This window comes from Lepidochelys kempii, chromosome 6 (assembly GCF_965140285.1).
Source record: "Lepidochelys kempii isolate rLepKem1 chromosome 6, rLepKem1.hap1, whole genome shotgun sequence".
In the NCBI taxonomy this organism is placed as follows: domain Eukaryota; kingdom Metazoa; phylum Chordata; order Testudines; family Cheloniidae; genus Lepidochelys; species Lepidochelys kempii.
The window spans coordinates 120,533,486-120,550,516 of record NC_136385.1 but is presented as its reverse complement, the minus strand read 5'-3'; the positions used below and the strand labels follow the sequence as shown (position 1 = coordinate 120,550,516).

The 17,031-nt window shown below is 42.5% G+C and overlaps 1 protein-coding gene across 1 annotated transcript in view; it reads left to right on the top strand.

The window, feature by feature from the left end:
• Nucleotides 1-17,031, top strand: part of PRKCH (protein kinase C eta) — a 168,778-nt gene that overhangs the window by 72,700 nt on the left and 79,047 nt on the right. Inside the window, exons 5-9 of the mRNA XM_073349907.2 lie at nt 362-450; nt 3,263-3,392; nt 4,580-4,707; nt 8,926-9,069; nt 10,155-10,328. Coding sequence (XP_073206008.1) covers nt 362-450; nt 3,263-3,392; nt 4,580-4,707; nt 8,926-9,069; nt 10,155-10,328 — 665 coding nt within the window. The remainder of the gene's footprint in view (nt 1-361; nt 451-3,262; nt 3,393-4,579; nt 4,708-8,925; nt 9,070-10,154; nt 10,329-17,031) is intronic.

Sequence of the window (17,031 nt, the reverse complement as noted above, 5' to 3'; positions counted from 1 at the left end):
CCTTTGTTTGCATCACCTGTAATATTCTTCATTGGAAGATTTCGGTGGTCATATTGATTTAGTTCATTGTTAGTCATGTTTGGATTGCACTGACATTTCTGCATGTATCTCCCGATATTTATATGGGCTGAGATTTTCTAAGCTTCTTAGAGGATTTGGGCTCCAATTTCTGTTAAAATTAATGGAAACTGGATATCCAAATCCTTTAGGTGGCTTTGAAAATCTCAGCCAGGATGTACGTTTCTCCTATTGTTCCATTATCTGCTGATGATTTACATGGAATCTAGGAGAGCCCAGTTTATTGTTTTATACATTTTAAGTCTTTTTTGATAAAGTTCAATATGCTTCTTTTGTTTCCTAGTATGCACCTGTGTTGTACACAAGCGTTGCCATCATCTAATTGTTACAGCCTGCACGTGCCAAAACAATATTGACAAGACAGACACCAAGGTAAAGTCACAGTTGGTTACTTGGATCGTAAGACTTCCTGAATCTTCAGGTTTATGTGGGTGGTAGTGGTTGCAAAATAGTGGAATTTATCCTTCTTTGGCTTCTTATCTCCATTCACAGATTCATAGATTTTAAGGCCAGAAGTGACCATTTAGATCATATGGTATAACCTGTTGCATAACAGAGGCCATAGAATTTCATCCTCTATTGAGCCCAATAATTTGTGTTTGACTAAAGCCTGTTGTGTTTGCATCCAGTCTTGATCTGAAGACTTCCAGAGCTGGAGAATCTACCACTCCCCTTGGCAGTTTGTTCCAATGATTAATCACCCTCACTTTTAAATAATTGTCTTATTTCTAGTTTGAATTTCTCTGGCTTGGACTCCTTGTTACACCTTAAAGAGCCCCTTAGTAGCTGTTTTCCCCCTGAAGAAAGTACTTGTACACCATAATCAAATCACCTCTTGATCTTTTATTATTATTATTAATTCTTCCTTCTTCCATAGCTTTTGCTCTGTTTGGCACACTTTTAGGTAAGGATGTGACTGTTTGGTGAATTGTATGGCTCATTCCTAGAGCTTGATAATATTTAGGAGGTATCAGGTGAGGTATTTCCTCTAGAAATTGGGAAGTATTTCTGCCATTGTACAAAGTGCTGGTAAGACTTCATCTGGAATACTAGGTACAATTCTGGTTACCCATGTTCAAGAAGGATTAATTCAAAACTGTTAAGAACTCTGGGCCCGATTTCCCTCAGCTGAGCCTGGTGTTGGCTGGCTCAGCTCTCAGGTTGATTCATGAGCCTAGTTGGGTTGTGGCAGCATCACCTGATTGGCTGGCCTCCTGATTGGCTGTGAGGAGCCTACACGTCTGCATTTAAACTCAGCAGCAGGTTGCATGCTGCTGAACATTTACCCCCACAGCTGCGATCACCTGCTTGTTTCCAGCCTCATTCCAGACCTGTTCATGCGTTGTTCCTGTCCAGTTCCAGTCTGCCAGCCCTGTACCCTTGTTCATCTCCTGGCTCTGACTCCTGGTTCCTGTTCCTGGCTCCAACCACTAGGAAGAGCTTCAGCTCTACCCACTAGGCCATGCCTGGGCCCTCACCACTGGTTCAGACTACCCATGTCCCAGTCCATGATAAAACCAGAAATTCAGAGAAGGGCTGCTAGGGTAATCAGGGGAATTATAGACCCTTTCTTAGAAGAGAAGAATAAAATAGCTTGGTATGTTTAACCTAGCAACATGAAGCCTGAGAAGGGATATGATTGCGCTTTATAAAGACATCAGGGAGTAAACACCAGGGAGAGAGAAGAGCTGTTTCACCTAAAGGACAATGTTGGGACAAGAACAAATGGGTATAAACTGTCCATGAATAAAGTTAGGCTGGAAACTAGGAAAAGGTTCCAAACCATCAGAGGAGGGAGGCTCTGGAACAATCCTCGGAATAGGAGTAGTGAAGACAAACAACCTAACTAATTTTAAGGCGGAGCTTGATAAATTTATGAATGGGATTATATGACAGGGTTGCCTGCGAGAGCAGGCGGCTGGACTCTGACCCAGATGATCACTTCCCATCCTATGTCCTGTGTTTCTATAGTATCCATCCAGGACCAAGATCCATGAGGAATATTACTAGTCATGGAGTAAATCTACACCACAAAAGGTGTATTGTAACCAATAATGTTCTTTCCAGAACATGCGAACAGATGCCGTTGTTCACTATTTCTTACCAGAACTGTTGAACTAAACTTTAATGTCTTCTTACCAATCCTAAAATGTCAGTCAAATACCGAATCTCTCAAGATGGCAATTAATCACTTCAATGAAAAAAAGACCTAATCTTTTTTTTAAAAAAGAGAGAGAGAAAGTTCAAGAGGTATAATTGACTTGAAACTTGTTGTTCCATTAGCACCTATATTTTTAATTACTTAAGATAATGGATTCACCTTTCAATCTGCCAGGGCCGAAATGTTGAGGCACAAAATAAAACAGGATCCATTTGTTCAACATGTGTAACGTTTTCTGAAGTTTTCTGATTCTGCATTTGTGATCTAAATAGTTCACACTGGAAAAGAGGGATAACCCCAGATGTGTGTGTGGGAGAGGGGTGGGGGAGAAGTGGAGATGAATCAGTGTCCAAAATGGAAATAAACATTGATAAGAAGTGGTAAAAAAGAGATGAGGAATTTTGGAAGGCCTGGGAAAACTGTTGCCATGTACTAAAAATGATAGAGAGAGTCAGCATTTTAAAGAATTTTATTTTTGCATGTGATGCATAAGTTAAACATTTTAATGCTGATTAGTTAGTAACAAACTCCTATAGTTAGCAATAATTTGTATTCAGTACTTAAATGGCTTGAGATAGATTTGTGATGAGGCAAATAGAAGTCCCATCTAGTTTTAATAATTCCAAGTTCATTGTCAGAATTTGAAATTAGCTAATGAATCCTTTGTAAAATCTACTTTGTTCTACTTACAAGGCATGTCAAAAAATCTGCCAGAGCAGGTTGATTGCTGATTAGAGCTCAGTCAATACATTACAGCATTCTCATTCAGTAAATTACAATGCAGTGGAGAACAAAGATGACACTTTCAGAACTGGGATTTTTTAAAATAATTCTGCAGTTGTTCCTAATCATAGAAAATTAGGGTTGGAAGAGACCTCAGGAGCTCATCTAGTCCAACCCCCTGCTCTTACATTAATGTACTTTTTATTAATAAAATTATCTTGTATATCTGTGTATTCATATATATATACACACACACACACGGAGTTTTCTACCCTGTGTGTCTTTTTGATTCTTTCTCAGGTTTTGGAACAAAGATTTGGAATCAACATTCCTCACAAGTTTAGGATCCACAACTACAAAGTACCAACCTTCTGCGATCATTGTGGTTCTTTGCTGTGGGGGATAATGCGGCAAGGGCTACAGTGTAAAAGTAAGCCAGCCTTATTCTTTCTTCAGGCTTTCTTAGGAAAACTTCTATGGATGTGTGGAAAATCAAAGAACTGAGGAACAATTTCCTGTATATTTTAGCTTAAACTGTTGAAAGAATATTACACTCCTCTCTAGTCCGTGGATACAAAAGTGATTTATAGCTCTTGTTTTTCCAGGCTGCAGAGTGGATTCTAATTTGCACTGTTTGTCCAATTTTCTTTCACTCACATAGCTGAAACTACTCATGGATATTGCTACTTCTAGCATTGCTCTTTCTATGTACCTGAGAGCCTTTGCTTAAGCAGTGAATACTAACAAGGTAGCGGGAAAAAAACATTAACAGGGGAAAAGTCATCAGTGTTTGTTGATTAACATGGCTCTTTGTCACATGGTTAATTGACTGAAAAGGCTTTTCCAGCATTTAGTTTTTGTTTGATGACTATTATTATCAAGCCTTTTAAGTAACCAGTGCTCTATCTCCATCTGCCTTCACCTCCCCCAATGTTCTCTGTCTGTGTGAGTTTTCTGTTGAATGATATGGATGTGAAATTAGAGAGTTGTAAACTAGAATTGGGCAAAAAAATTTCGTCAAATTTTTTTTGCTAAAAAAATGCAGATTCAAATTGACCAAAACATTTTGCAATTTTGTCTCAAATTAGCTGAATAGTTTTGGTTGAAAAAAACCTTAAAAAATTAAAAACCACCTTTAAAAAAGCTCAAAAACTAAATGAAATATTTTGTGGAACTCCCAACATTTTTTTTTTCAACTTTTTGGTCCCCTGATAATAATTTTAAAATTTTCAGTTTTCCCAGCAAACTGAAACATCAATTATTCATCCAGCTTTTTTGACAACCACTGTTGAAGTGTGTCACTAAGTTCCATGGCATCCTGGAGCTAATTTGTACCTGTGGGCATAGCTTCAAAGTAGTGTATGTACCCCTTGTACCCAGCACACTCATACATGTACACAAATGGACATCTGACCATGTTGCATCATGTTTGGTGTACTGTCACCTGATGTCCATAGCCTTGTTCTCTTTGGCTTCTGTAGCTCAGGATCAGGGCAGTGATGTAGATTTTCTGGAGTGAAATCCTTTAGTCCATGTTATTTTTCAGCAGTAACATTCTGAGCCTTTCTCTCAGCATTGTTCCAGTTGTTCATTTGATTTTATTTTTCACCCCCTCAGTGTGTAAAATGAATGTACATATTAGGTGCCAAGCCAACGTGGCACCCAACTGTGGGGTGAATGCAGCAGAACTGGCCAAAACCTTGGCATGTATGGGCCTGCAGCCAGGAAATATTTCTCCAAATTCGGTGAGACTTTTCTCTTTTCTTTATCAGAGTTTACAGCCGTGTCGTTTGTACAAGCACAAGAGAAGTTGGTTAGGGCTTTGGTTAGAATGAATGGCATTGCGGGGTGCACTGGACCAATTGCCTTTTGTTCTGTGACATTCAACAAACACCTCATCTGGAAAATGAATGTTTAGTTTCCAAGCTTGTATTGCAGAGGCTTCAATGTGTGTTTCTTCCTGTTAGGTCAATGTAAAATATGGCAAAATCCAGGGTCTGATTCCCCTCTCACACTTACAGCAGTGAAACTCCATTGAACTGTGCCTGAGTTGTACAAGTGAGAGGAGAATCCAGCCCCAAATCTAGTTTAAAGGTCAGTGTTATTCAGGGACATGTCCACTGGCAAATAGAGAGACAGTGTTACCTAGTGAATTGAGCACTACACAGGGACTCAGGAGACCTAGGTTCTATTCCCAGTTCTGCTACTGCTTTTCTGGCTGATCTTGGACAAGTCGCTGCACCTCCCTCTGTCTCAATTTAGCCATCTGTAAAACAGCAGTCATGGTGGTCACCTTTTTTGTACAGTGCTTTGACATCTATGGTTAGGAAGTGCTATGTAAGAACTAGATATTATTATTTATTGGAGTTATATTGAAAGCAGCCCCTATCCCTTCAGCTGAGAGGTCAATATAACAGTGGGAACTTTCCAGGGGTATAATGCCCCAGTCCTGCAAACAGTACACAGATGCCTAACTTTAAGTACTTGATTAGTCCTATTGTGCGTAAGAGTTTGTAGGATTGAGGCCTAAGTGTGCGCTGTATATTCATGTATTTTAAAGTATTCTGCAATCTATTTAGACCGTTATAAAATTTAATGTAACAAAGAGTGAAAATGTCTGTAAATATTTATGAAAATAAGCAGGGCTGGCCAAGGTGATGAGGGGAGGGGAAAACAAGGGAGTTTGCCCTGAGCCCTCCCCACATTTGAGGGGGCCTCCAAGCCCAAGGAACAATATGCACAACTACTATGCACAACCCAATTATACTACATGAATTCCAAAGACAAGAAAATGCAGAAAATGGAAAAAAGGCTTACAATGCTGTGACGGACTCCATATAAAAGTAGGAGGTCCTGCTGCAGTACTCTCTGCACAGCCTGCATGTGAGACAGTCAGTCTTTGAATAGCATGAGTCTTTATTTATTACTGATCTGTATAAGGGCAAGTGATGAAGGCACTCTAGCTTAAATAAAACTCATATGGAATTTTATGAAGAGGGTGGGTTACAATTCTACATGTTAGTCATTCACGTATCGGGAATAAAATTAAAGAGGGTCTGTATATCAATAGAAATAAGCAAAGGTACAAAACCATTTCTCTGCCTGATCAGTCTGTCAGTGGATATATTCTGTTCCAGTCCTGTCCGATGGAAGCTGCAAACATTTTGTTGCATAGTATGTAGCAAACCCGGTGCAGGAATTGAAGCAGTGAAACCACTAGAGAGGGGAAATTCTACAACCTTTGGTGAAACTGAAGGAAGAATTTGATTTGCCCGTGGACTTATGCAGCGAAGTGGAATGTTTGTCTAAATGGTTAAACTCTTTCAAATTTGTTTTACTGGCTACTTTCTGGTTTAAAGCTCTACAAGCCATTGGCATCTTAAGGAGTTTACTTCAAGACTCTGAGCTTACACTTGATGAAGAATCAAGGCTGACGAAATGACTCCTAAGTGAACTGGAGCGCCTTTGAGAATCTTGGCCTCTGATTCTTGACTAGTCAAAACTTGTAGAAGTGGACCTGGGCCTTCAAAAAGATTTCAAGAAGAAAAGAAGCAGAAGGAGGAAAACACACTATGGTGAAGACAGGACCACCACGTACAACCATGAAAACCAAGAAACTGAGTTCAGGGTTGACATTTTTTATGTTGCTTTAGACTCGCTTATCCACACAAATAGAAGAAGATCTGAACCCGCTTCAAAAATCAACAGCATGTTTTCATTTATTTGGAAGCCAATTATAAATTATGCCAATTCCAATATCACAAAAGCTCGAGAACTATCAAAAGTCTACTTGTGAGATTTAATAGAAGAGGAAATTCACCTTTTTTAACAATCTAAGAGAGAGACGCTATTTGGAAAAGTAACTACAGTTAAATTAAACAAGATTTATGAAAAAGAACTGCAGTGTGTTTTCCCACAGACCTGTGTTGCTCTAAGGATTTTCATTTCCATACTGATTTCACTTTCCGAAGGAGAGCACTCAAACAAGTCAGCCCTGATTTAAAAACTGCCTCTGATTTACCATGAGCCAAAAATGCATATATTGGCCTAAGTGATGCTAACAGTGTGTGATCTTGCAAAGAGCCCAAATTATGATAGCATCAGAAATGTGTTTGTCAAGAAGAGTAAGAAAGATAAACATGGTGTGATGACTTGTCTTTTGTGATAATAAATCAGCTTTAAAGTTTTTCAGTAATATTCTACTTAAACTATTTCATTTCCATGGTAAATTTTTTGGAAGGCTGGTAGGGCCTCAGTTTCAGATTTTGTCCCAGACCCCCCAAAACCTCTGTGCAGCCCAGAAAATAAGAGTAGGCCTTGGTAACCTATCCACTTATAATGGTTTGTTCAATTTTATGATGACTAATATTTCTCAAAAAATACATAAAAAGGTAAAATAAATAAAACCTAAAAAGTGACAAAATAAATAATCAGACATGACAAATTTCAACATATAACTAGAGGAAGTTAACACTTGTATATTGGCGTAAGTCATAAAACCATCTTAGTCTTCATGTAGAACCAAGGTAAGGAAGAAATAGAACAGGCAAAAGAAAGAGAACAGGAAGAAGAAAGAGACGTAGAGGAAAAGAAAGACAAATAATATGCTGATTCTCCAGCTACAAAGGGCCTGATCCAAAGCCTGCTGAACTCAGTGGAAAGATTCCCAGGTCAGAGCCTCAGATGATGTAAATCTGCATAGCCTATCAATGGGACAAGTTGAGGTTCTTGCCCCTGTTGACTTCAGTGGGCTTTGGATCAAGCTCATAGCAAAATAGGCCTACAGGGATTTTCAAATCTCTCATCATCATCCGTCTGTCCATAACACAAACTGTAATAGAGTTAATCATTTATTCTCTGATTTACAGAGCTCCCAAAGCACCCATTGATTTCAATGGGGGCAGCCTGTGCTCTGAACAAGCAGACACTGTAGTATGTCCTCCGTATAATCTGCACAACATATAGATACAACGTATCTGTGCCCTGGTACATAGTGGGCTTTCCTAATTGTTTGTGAGGTAAAGGATGTGATTAAGTTATCAGGATGTGTTGGGAGCTTATATTTGTTAGGGATTTGGGGAGCTGTTCCAAATGGTTTTGTTTCATTCTGCACAGCTGAATTTTCAATTACTGTAACATTGGCCTTGTCAAAGGTCTCATTGTGCAGCTGTGAATTTTGCATTACTATGAAACAGTCACAAGGTGGAGCTCAAGAAATCTGTGTGTGACTAAGTTCGGGGGGAAGGGAAAGGAGCAAGAGTCTCCTTTATTTTGTAAGTATTTGGGGCTTGTCTATGCACCCACATCTGTAGAGCCATGAACAGAGAGTACTGGATATTGACTTGATCTAACTACTGCAAAAATAATAGCGGTAGAAAGATATTGATACTGGCAGTACTCTTGAAAATGTAAAGGGAAACCATTAAATTGGATCTGCCCTATAGTTAGGGAGGAGAAAGCTTCAAAGGAATTTGTATTGAAGGAGGAAGCAGTGGTAGGGAGGTAGCTAGTAAGCAGGAAGGGAGGCTGAGAAGGGGAAATGACTAGACACAAATCTTTTGGATTCCAAATGTCACTGATATTATTCATGCTGTGAGGTATTAAGTAGCCATATTTATTCATATCCCAATAATTCAGATGGAAGATTCCCAGGTTTTTTCACTCAGCTCTCCTATTTCCAAAGTAGGGAGGTCAGGCTTGCCTGTTAGGTTTAGCAAAGTGACTTTACAAGGTCAAACACAGAGCAAGAACCAGTTCTTATGTTTCTTTGTGGCCACGGATGATGGTGGGTGGGCTTGTTGCACATGACACCTGGAGTGATGTTATGCCCAATGTATTTCAGCTGCAGTACAGTGCAGCTGAGCACAGCAGACGTACCCAGACAGATACATCATTAGTAAACACTGCAGCATATCATAGTGGAAATACAATTTTTAGACAAACTCGGTTATTTTCCTCCCCAGAAATTAGTTTCAAGATCCACGCTGAGGCGCCAGGGAAAAGAAAGTCCAAACGACGGCAACGGTGTGAGTGGAAGTTCAGCAAGCAGGTTCGGGATCAAAGACTTCACCTTCATCCGAGTGTTGGGAAAGGGCAGTTTTGGGAAGGTGAGTTTTATTCCTGGCTCTTCACGAAATAGTAGTGTCGTTGTTGTTGTTTGTTATTTTAGTGGCTCCCAAGTACATGAGGTGCTTCCCAAACCAGATAAAAGGTAAGATCCCTGTCAGGAGAAACATGACTGGAAATCAGTGGGCGCTGCATGGGAGCTCAGCACGTGTGAATATCATGGTGATTACACATATATGCAGAAAGTCCCGCTATAGAGGGGAGAGGAGGGGAATATAAAACCAACCACAAACTGAAACACTGACTACAACAAAAGGGGAAAACAGCCACAACCAAAAGAATAATTTCCGCATGCAAGGGAGCATAACAGAAATGTCAAGTATGCTCACTTGTGCAGCACTTCCTTGGGAAGATGAACTTCTCCTTTAAAGGTTTCAGAGTAACAGCCGTGTTAGTCTGTATTCGCAAAAAGAAAAGGAGTACTTGTGGCACTTCATGAAGTGAGCTGTAGCTCACGAAAGCTTATGCTCAAATAAATTGGTTAGTCTCTAAGTTGCCACAAGTATTCCTTTTCTTTCTCCTTTAAAAGATGCAAGGTAATAGTGTCAGAGCTCAATGCAGTTCAGAGCTCACTCTCCATCTACCAGGAAACCATGGGCCTGGTTTTTGCCTCAAAGCCATTGTGCAAATGGTGCAGTCAAAACTGGTGAATGGGCCAAACTCTGATTATGCAGCAAGGTGGGACAGATGGCATGGCATGGTGTGTGTTATGGTAGAGGATTCCTGTGGGCACTGGGAAGGATGCCACTGACCAGGTCTAGGAGAGATTTGCTGCTCCTTACAGCATTGAGCAACTTGCATGGCCACTTCTGCTGGATAGGGCCTGCTCTCATGGCAGCACACATGCTAGCTAGCTTTGTCACTAGATGGTCACACTGGTGGCCACGCCCACGTCCGCTGACACTGACCTCGCTAGTTGGCTGGACTTCACGACTGTGTGCCGTGAAGATATGCTGTCTTCCATCTCCTGCTAGGTTGTGTGAGAGGCCCCTGTGTCCTCCTGCCATACTTGTGTGGGAGAGAGCAGGATTTAGCCTGTATGGTTCATTCTCTTGCTTTGGTTTAGGTGATGCTTGCCAAAATAAAAGAGACGGACCAGCTGTATGCCGTGAAGGTGCTGAAGAAGGATGTTATTCTCCAGGATGACGATGTGGAATGCACCATGACAGAGAAGCGCATCCTGTCCCTGGCCAGGAGCCACCCATTCCTCACCCAGCTTTTCTACTGTTTTCAGACTCCTGTGAGTATGGCTCAGCTTCCACATTGCTCCCCACGCACTGGGTAGCATGGAGGCTTCCTGAGTATTTTTCCTCACCTCCTATAAGCAGAGCTGAGTGGATAGCAAAGCATTCACGGACAGTTCCCTTGAAACCTGCTGTAGTCGCGGTTTCTGCATGCCACTGATGGGGTTGAGGGCAGGGCAAAGGTTCTAGCAAGTTCTACCTCTAGCATCATCATCTCCGTTTGCCTGGCAAAATCCTGCCTCGTTCCGAGCTGCTTAACAAAGCTGCAATGATGGGGGAGACCTGCTGTGCCGTCCTTCCTGGCAACAGAGCCTGTTTCAGTGCCAACCACCCGACATACTCTGAGCCTCCCTTCTCCACACAATCCTCTGAACTGGTCAGTGGGGGATCTCAGACCTAGAGATCCTGGTTAGAGAATTGAATGAGACTGCGCTGCCCCCACTACAGCACAACTCTGCAACCTCAAAGAATTAGATTTTGGGGAAAAACCTGTTGGCTCTAGTACATCTTACTAGCTAATGCAGAGTCTGATCAAAAACCCACTCAAGTCAATGGAAAGAGTCCCATTGACTTTAGTGAACATTGGGCCAGCCCAATGTAGAATAGCTGTCTCTCAGCATGTGGACGTACATTCGATGAGCTAAACCATCCTTCCCATGGAGATCCAAGTACCTTAGGTACTGAAGCTCTTTCAAACAGCTACAACTCATTTCTAGCTATTACTAGTCTGTCTTCTACTGACGTCTCATAGAGTCTGCCTTTTCCCTCAGAGGGCCATAGAAGAAATTATTCTTTAATCACACATACTTCACTGCTGCTTGGTGAATCCCTAACAGGGAAGGAGTGCGCTCTGGCAGCAACCTGACTGATGGTGTTCGTGTTTCATTTGAGTGGTGCAACAGCCAGCCGGAGAGCTCAAGCACCATGTCAGCTTGGGGTGGAGCCATGGGAAGCTACTCCCACGTAATGGAGGAGGATTTTTGTTAGAGTTTATGTATTTCACAAAGCAACCTATCCTGAACAGAAACAGGGTTTATATATCAGCCCTCTCACAAGTACAGAGGGCCTTAGTTGAATCTCACTTTGGTTTTCATAGCACAAAGGTACAAGGACCCAGGTTAATAACCTCACTAATGGATTGCATAGAAATATGTTTGGAAAGGTCTGGTAATGTTAGATATTACTAGAGCTCAGATCTACTGTGACAGGACTTTCTGCCAGTAACAGCTACCCTACTTTGCTGTGACTTTATTTAATTAAAATGTTTCCTGGGAGAATCCCCCCAATTGAGAGAGCTTGGTTTGTTATCAGGATTGTCTGAGAGGAGCGGTAAACATCCGTGCGCCTATAATAATAAATTAAAACAAAATAATAGAGACACTAAAAAATAAATAGATTTCAAATTAACATGGTTAATTGTGATTTATAGTGCTTGGGCCAAATTCTGTCCTCAGCCATGCCAGCTGCAACCCACAATAACTGGATTTATGTTAGTTTCTGGGAGCATGATTGGGTCCTTTTGCAGAGAGACATGTATTGACTGGAGGTGAAATTCACTCCTGTGCAGACGACATTTAAGTTATCAAAACAGGGCTTAGTGGGGCTAAAGTGATGTATAGTCTTTATGCTCGCTCTCTGCACAGGGGTGAATTTCCTCCTGTATTCATTTCTGTTCTTTCCATGAAGTTACATTAATAAAGCTTAATTGCTTTGTTTTTAAAATGACATTGTCATTCATTATTTTAGAAAGGAAATGTTTTTACCACTAGGCGGCAGGAGTTACCAGTGTACTTTTAGTCACAATGGGTCACATGTTTTTGAAGTCTAATGAAGACATGTTAACAACACAACAGGCTGGCTGAGGACACCCACCCATGCTGCTCCTTGGTTACCCTGTATCTTGTAACTCCTACTAACTGATGGGGAGGATGAAGGACTTTTTTTTAAAAAAAACTTTAATCCCTGAATTCCTGTCATCCAGGAAAATAAAATGCCATGCTCTTCCTTTCATTGGATGATTTTTAACCGTGTTGAAACTGGGCCTGAGTGGATGGACCTCTGCTCTTTGAAGTCCACCCTTCCAAATGGTATTTTTAATGCTGTTCACGGTTTTTATAATCACACATCTTTACATGAGGGGTGATTTCTGCTTAGCCTAATGCAGTTACCATCTCCTTCTATACAGTTTTGAGCCATCCTATTGGATGGCATACAGGATGATACCCCTGCAATGATATCCTATATAGTATGGTAACTAGTCCTATAGCTGATCTGGGGCTTCTCGTACGGAACCATATGTATTAGTTCCTTAGTGTCCATGATCACTAAAGAATACTCTTATTTCAATGTTTATTTACATGATGTCCACGTCATTAAATACCACGGTGACTAGCGCAGTATAAATACCTTCCTAGCCTGAGTGAGATTATAAGGATTTAGACAGGAATTTAGAACAAGGGGATTTGTTTTTCCTGGAATGTATTAATCACATATATGTTTGTACTATACACAATCGGTTTTCTTGGGGGCTGAGGAACCGTTATTTCTGTGAGAATAGTTGATTTTAAATTCTTTGTCCCAACGTCCGTGAAAGTGACTGGAATGATCGGTTTCCCAGGCAAGTGGTGTCAAATGTCACCCAAGTTAACACCTCTAGGTTTTGCTCCGACTGCCCTCATCCCTTTCTCCTAGTGAGCCCAGGATACTTTCAGAGGACTGTCTGGTCCTGGGATGCAATTTCAGGCACTGTCCTTGTTAGCAGGACTGCAGATCTGGTCATCCTGTGGCTTTATTTTCCATGTCCTTGTGCTCCCAATTGCTGAAGCAAGGAGCCTTGAGTGTGTCATTGAAAAAATAGCGAGACCTGAGTTCTTGGCATTGGGGCATGCTTTTCTGTAATGAACACATTCTCAAATGATAGCCTACAAATCGGGATACTCTTGAAGTCAAGAGATTCCAGGAGAGCGAATCACTGAATAGTACCATTTTGCAAAGCCAGGAGGCTTTGCAGGGCACATACATTTCTGTCCCTCTAAAAGATACTGGCTGATGTCATGCCACTTAAATGACTGAACAGCCTGGGAAAGTTACTCATTTGCCTCTAGTGTCTCCCATGGTATTCAGATTGTTTTGTCTAGAATGAACATGATCATTATGTCACAAATCTTCCACACATTTAACAGATGGGCCTGTCCTCAGTTGCTGTGACTTTTTAAAATTTAATATCGGAAGAGATCGGGCTAAACTTGAGCCTGTGCATATGTTACGTAAGGGATCGAGCTGTGATTACTTTTTAAGGGGACACCTTCGGTTTTGTTTTCTCCAGGATTACATAACATATGGCGTGAACGTTGAAGTTGGCTTTGTAATCTAGCAGCTACCCAGAAATCTGAGGTTGAGCACACTACAGCAGTGACAATCACTGGGGCAGAGCCCTGAGGAGCAGAGATGAGGAACTCCAGAATGCCACAGTTAGCTCTCCCTCAGCCAGAGGAAAAAACATCACGACACAGGTGGTGGAGGGTGCTAATGGGAAAGTAAATCAGAAAGCAGGGGGAAATGTTGGAGGTTCCCCCTGAGAAGGGGTTCGTAGGAGCCCGTTTAGGGTATTCGGGCTAAAGCTACAGCTATAGTGATGATGTTGATCCACTCCCACTGTTGTAAACATCCATCCTTTTCTCTCTAGTGTCTTGAAATAATTGGTAGATTTGAGTAATTTACAGATACCTAAAGTGCAGATGTACTTGTTGGATCCTTACTTCTTGCTGACTGGATCTTTTTTTTTTTTCTCCTCTGTGGCAGCAGCAGGCAATGAGGCAGCTATGTTTGAAGACCGCCAGGTGTGGGTGTTCACTGGGCAGGACAGATGAGGGAAGTGGAAAGGAAAATAGGTAGAAGGGCATTTGCCCTCCGTGGCATGACCCGAAAATGGTCAATGATCAAGGCTTTAGCATGTGACAGAGGCTGATTACCTGGGTGGAGCAGGGTAGTTGGAAATGTATATGGGGGTGGAGGGTGAGCAGACAGCATGGGTGGAGGGAGGGAGGCAGGGGCTGGAGGCTTGGAAAGTCTCCTAGCTCACCTCTGTCTAAAATGGCTGGGGCAATGGGGCACCTGAAACAGAAGCTATCATGGCTATCCACAAATAATAATACATTGTAAATATAGATACGTGCTGAAATTCCCTCCAGAGGATCTGCCTCTTGGACCCCAGCCTGGGTTTCTGGCTGGGATTTGGGCTCTGTTGTTGCAGGACAGGAATTGGGTTGGCTTTCTACCTGGCTGGCATCAGAGCCTGGCTCTCAGGGGACAACTCCTCACTGCCCTCTTCATTCTCATCCTCCAGTGAGTGTTGCTGGTTATCCTTGGGAGGGATGGAGAAGTGTGGTCAGAAGGTTCCACAACCTTTCTGGGTTGGGTGGTTATGTATTTATGCAAAATCCTGTCCAGTTCCTCAGAAAATGGGTAGATTACAAGTCCCTTGCCAGATTATTTCCGGTCATCCTGGGTTTTAATATAGGTCCTACTGATCTGCTTGTGCTTTATCTGGCTCTGCTCAACAGCAACATTGCATCTAACTCAATTTGCAACAAATGTAGTCCACTTTGGAAGAGGACTCCAGAGTTTGTGATAAATGCAGAGATTGTGTGCTGTGATGGATTGCATTGTGTGTATGCAAGCATTTTTGAACTGGATTAATTTGACTTAATCTGGTTTAAACCCCTTGTGTAGACATTAAGCCCTCTGCCACGACATTTGGATTTGGCTGAGAGTAATGTTTCTAGCATGGCATGTTCCAAGAGGCTCAGTAATGCTTGGCATTCCTTTGGGTCATAAGTAGAGGCCAGAAAGGGAAGCATCATTAGGGACCTGCTACAAAGCCCTTTTTTGGTCAGACTGTAGCTGAGGTACTCAACTGTAGGATGGGTAGGTTACTGCCTTCCTTTCTGGTGTGGAATAGTATCTTTTGAGGCCATCAAAAAAGAACTAGATACGTTCATGGAGGATAGGTCCATCAATGGCTATTAGCCAGGACAGGCAGGGATGGTGTCCCTAGCCTCGGTTTGCCAGAAGCTGGGAATGGGCTACAGGGGATGGATCACTTGATGATTACCTGTTCTGTTCATTCCCTCTGGGGCACCTGGCTTTGGCCACTGTCGGAAGACAGGATACTGGGCTAGATGGACCTTTGGTCTGACCCAATATGGCAGTTCTTATGTTCATCACCAACTCTAGAGTGTAGATTAGTTTACAGGATACTCCATGAGTGTCGAAAGCAGTGCAGTTCCTATCGGCAGAGTGAATTGCCTCCAATCTATGGACTATTACAGGAAAAATCAATCTGATCCTTCATGTCCTGATTTAAATTGGTGACGTGTAAAATATGACCCTCTCATACAGGAATTAATATGGTGTTAGCTGCATCCATGCTTTAAATACCACTGCTATTAGCTAGGGTGACTTTCCTGACCTGTGTGGACAGGGTATTTTTGATAGGAGAACAATGTGAAAGCCATTATATAGGCCCCTCCATCTACAACGGTTTATTACACGTTTTAGAATTTAGTCAAACACAAGCTATTATGTTTCATCCAGGGGTAACTGGATGATACTTTGTCTGTATGACGCAGGAGGTCAGACTAGATCAGGGGTTCTCAAACTTCATTGCACTGCAACCCCCTTTTGACAACAAAAATTACTACACAACCCTAGGAGGGTGGGGTGAAGTTTGAGCCCGCCTGAGCTTCCCCCCCAACCTCCGCTCCAGGTAGGGGGGCAAAAACCAAACCCCAAGCCCCCAGTGCCTCTTGGGGGGGAGACCAAAGCTGAAGTCCTGTCACCTGAGCTCTTGGGCTTCGGCCCTCGGTAGTTAGGCTCAGGCTTTGGCCCCAGGCCCCAACAAGTCTAAACCTGCCCTGGCATCCCCATTAAAACGGGGTCGCAACCCACTTTGGGATCCCAACCCGCAGTTCGAAAACCACTGGACTACATGATCAAATGGTCCCTTCTGGCCTTGAAATCTGTGAATCTGTGGTGTAGAAGGGATTGAAACTGAACCAATTCACGAACAGCCTGTGTGGCTGGGGGCCAACTCAAGGTGAAATTAGTGCTGTCATAACTTGGCTGAGAACCAGCCAGCTGAGACTCAGCCTTGCTGAGGCAGGGGTAATGCTTTTTTGGCTGAGGGAGCAACCTGCTTTGCTGTCTAGATGATGTTTAAGAGGTCGGCACAGGCCAGACAAATCAGGCCCTAAGGCCGTCACTTTCAAAGTGACTGTTGGGTGTCTTAATTTTTGGATCCCCCACTGGAAAGATCTTGAACCTAGTTTCCAGAGGTGCTGAGCACCCACAACTCCATCTGAAGCCAGGGGGAGCTGCAGGCACTCTGCATCTCTGAAAATCGGTCCAGAGTTGTCTCAAGTCACGTGCCCACAAACTGAGGCACCCAAATCCAGTGGCTGCCTTTGAAAACGTGGCTGCAAGCGGTGTGGTCCCGGTTATCCTTGGAGAGCTCTCTCTTCTTGTGCGATCCTATGGCAGCTGCAGTAGCTGAGATGCATACACTCACAGGTCCCTGTCTTGAATGGGAGCAGTTGGTGGCTGGACATAATCAAGTGCCCTTGATTCTTACATTTATTCCCCTTCTAGAGCTAACAAGACCTGACTCTTTGACTTGCCAGACATGCTGCCAGGGCTACA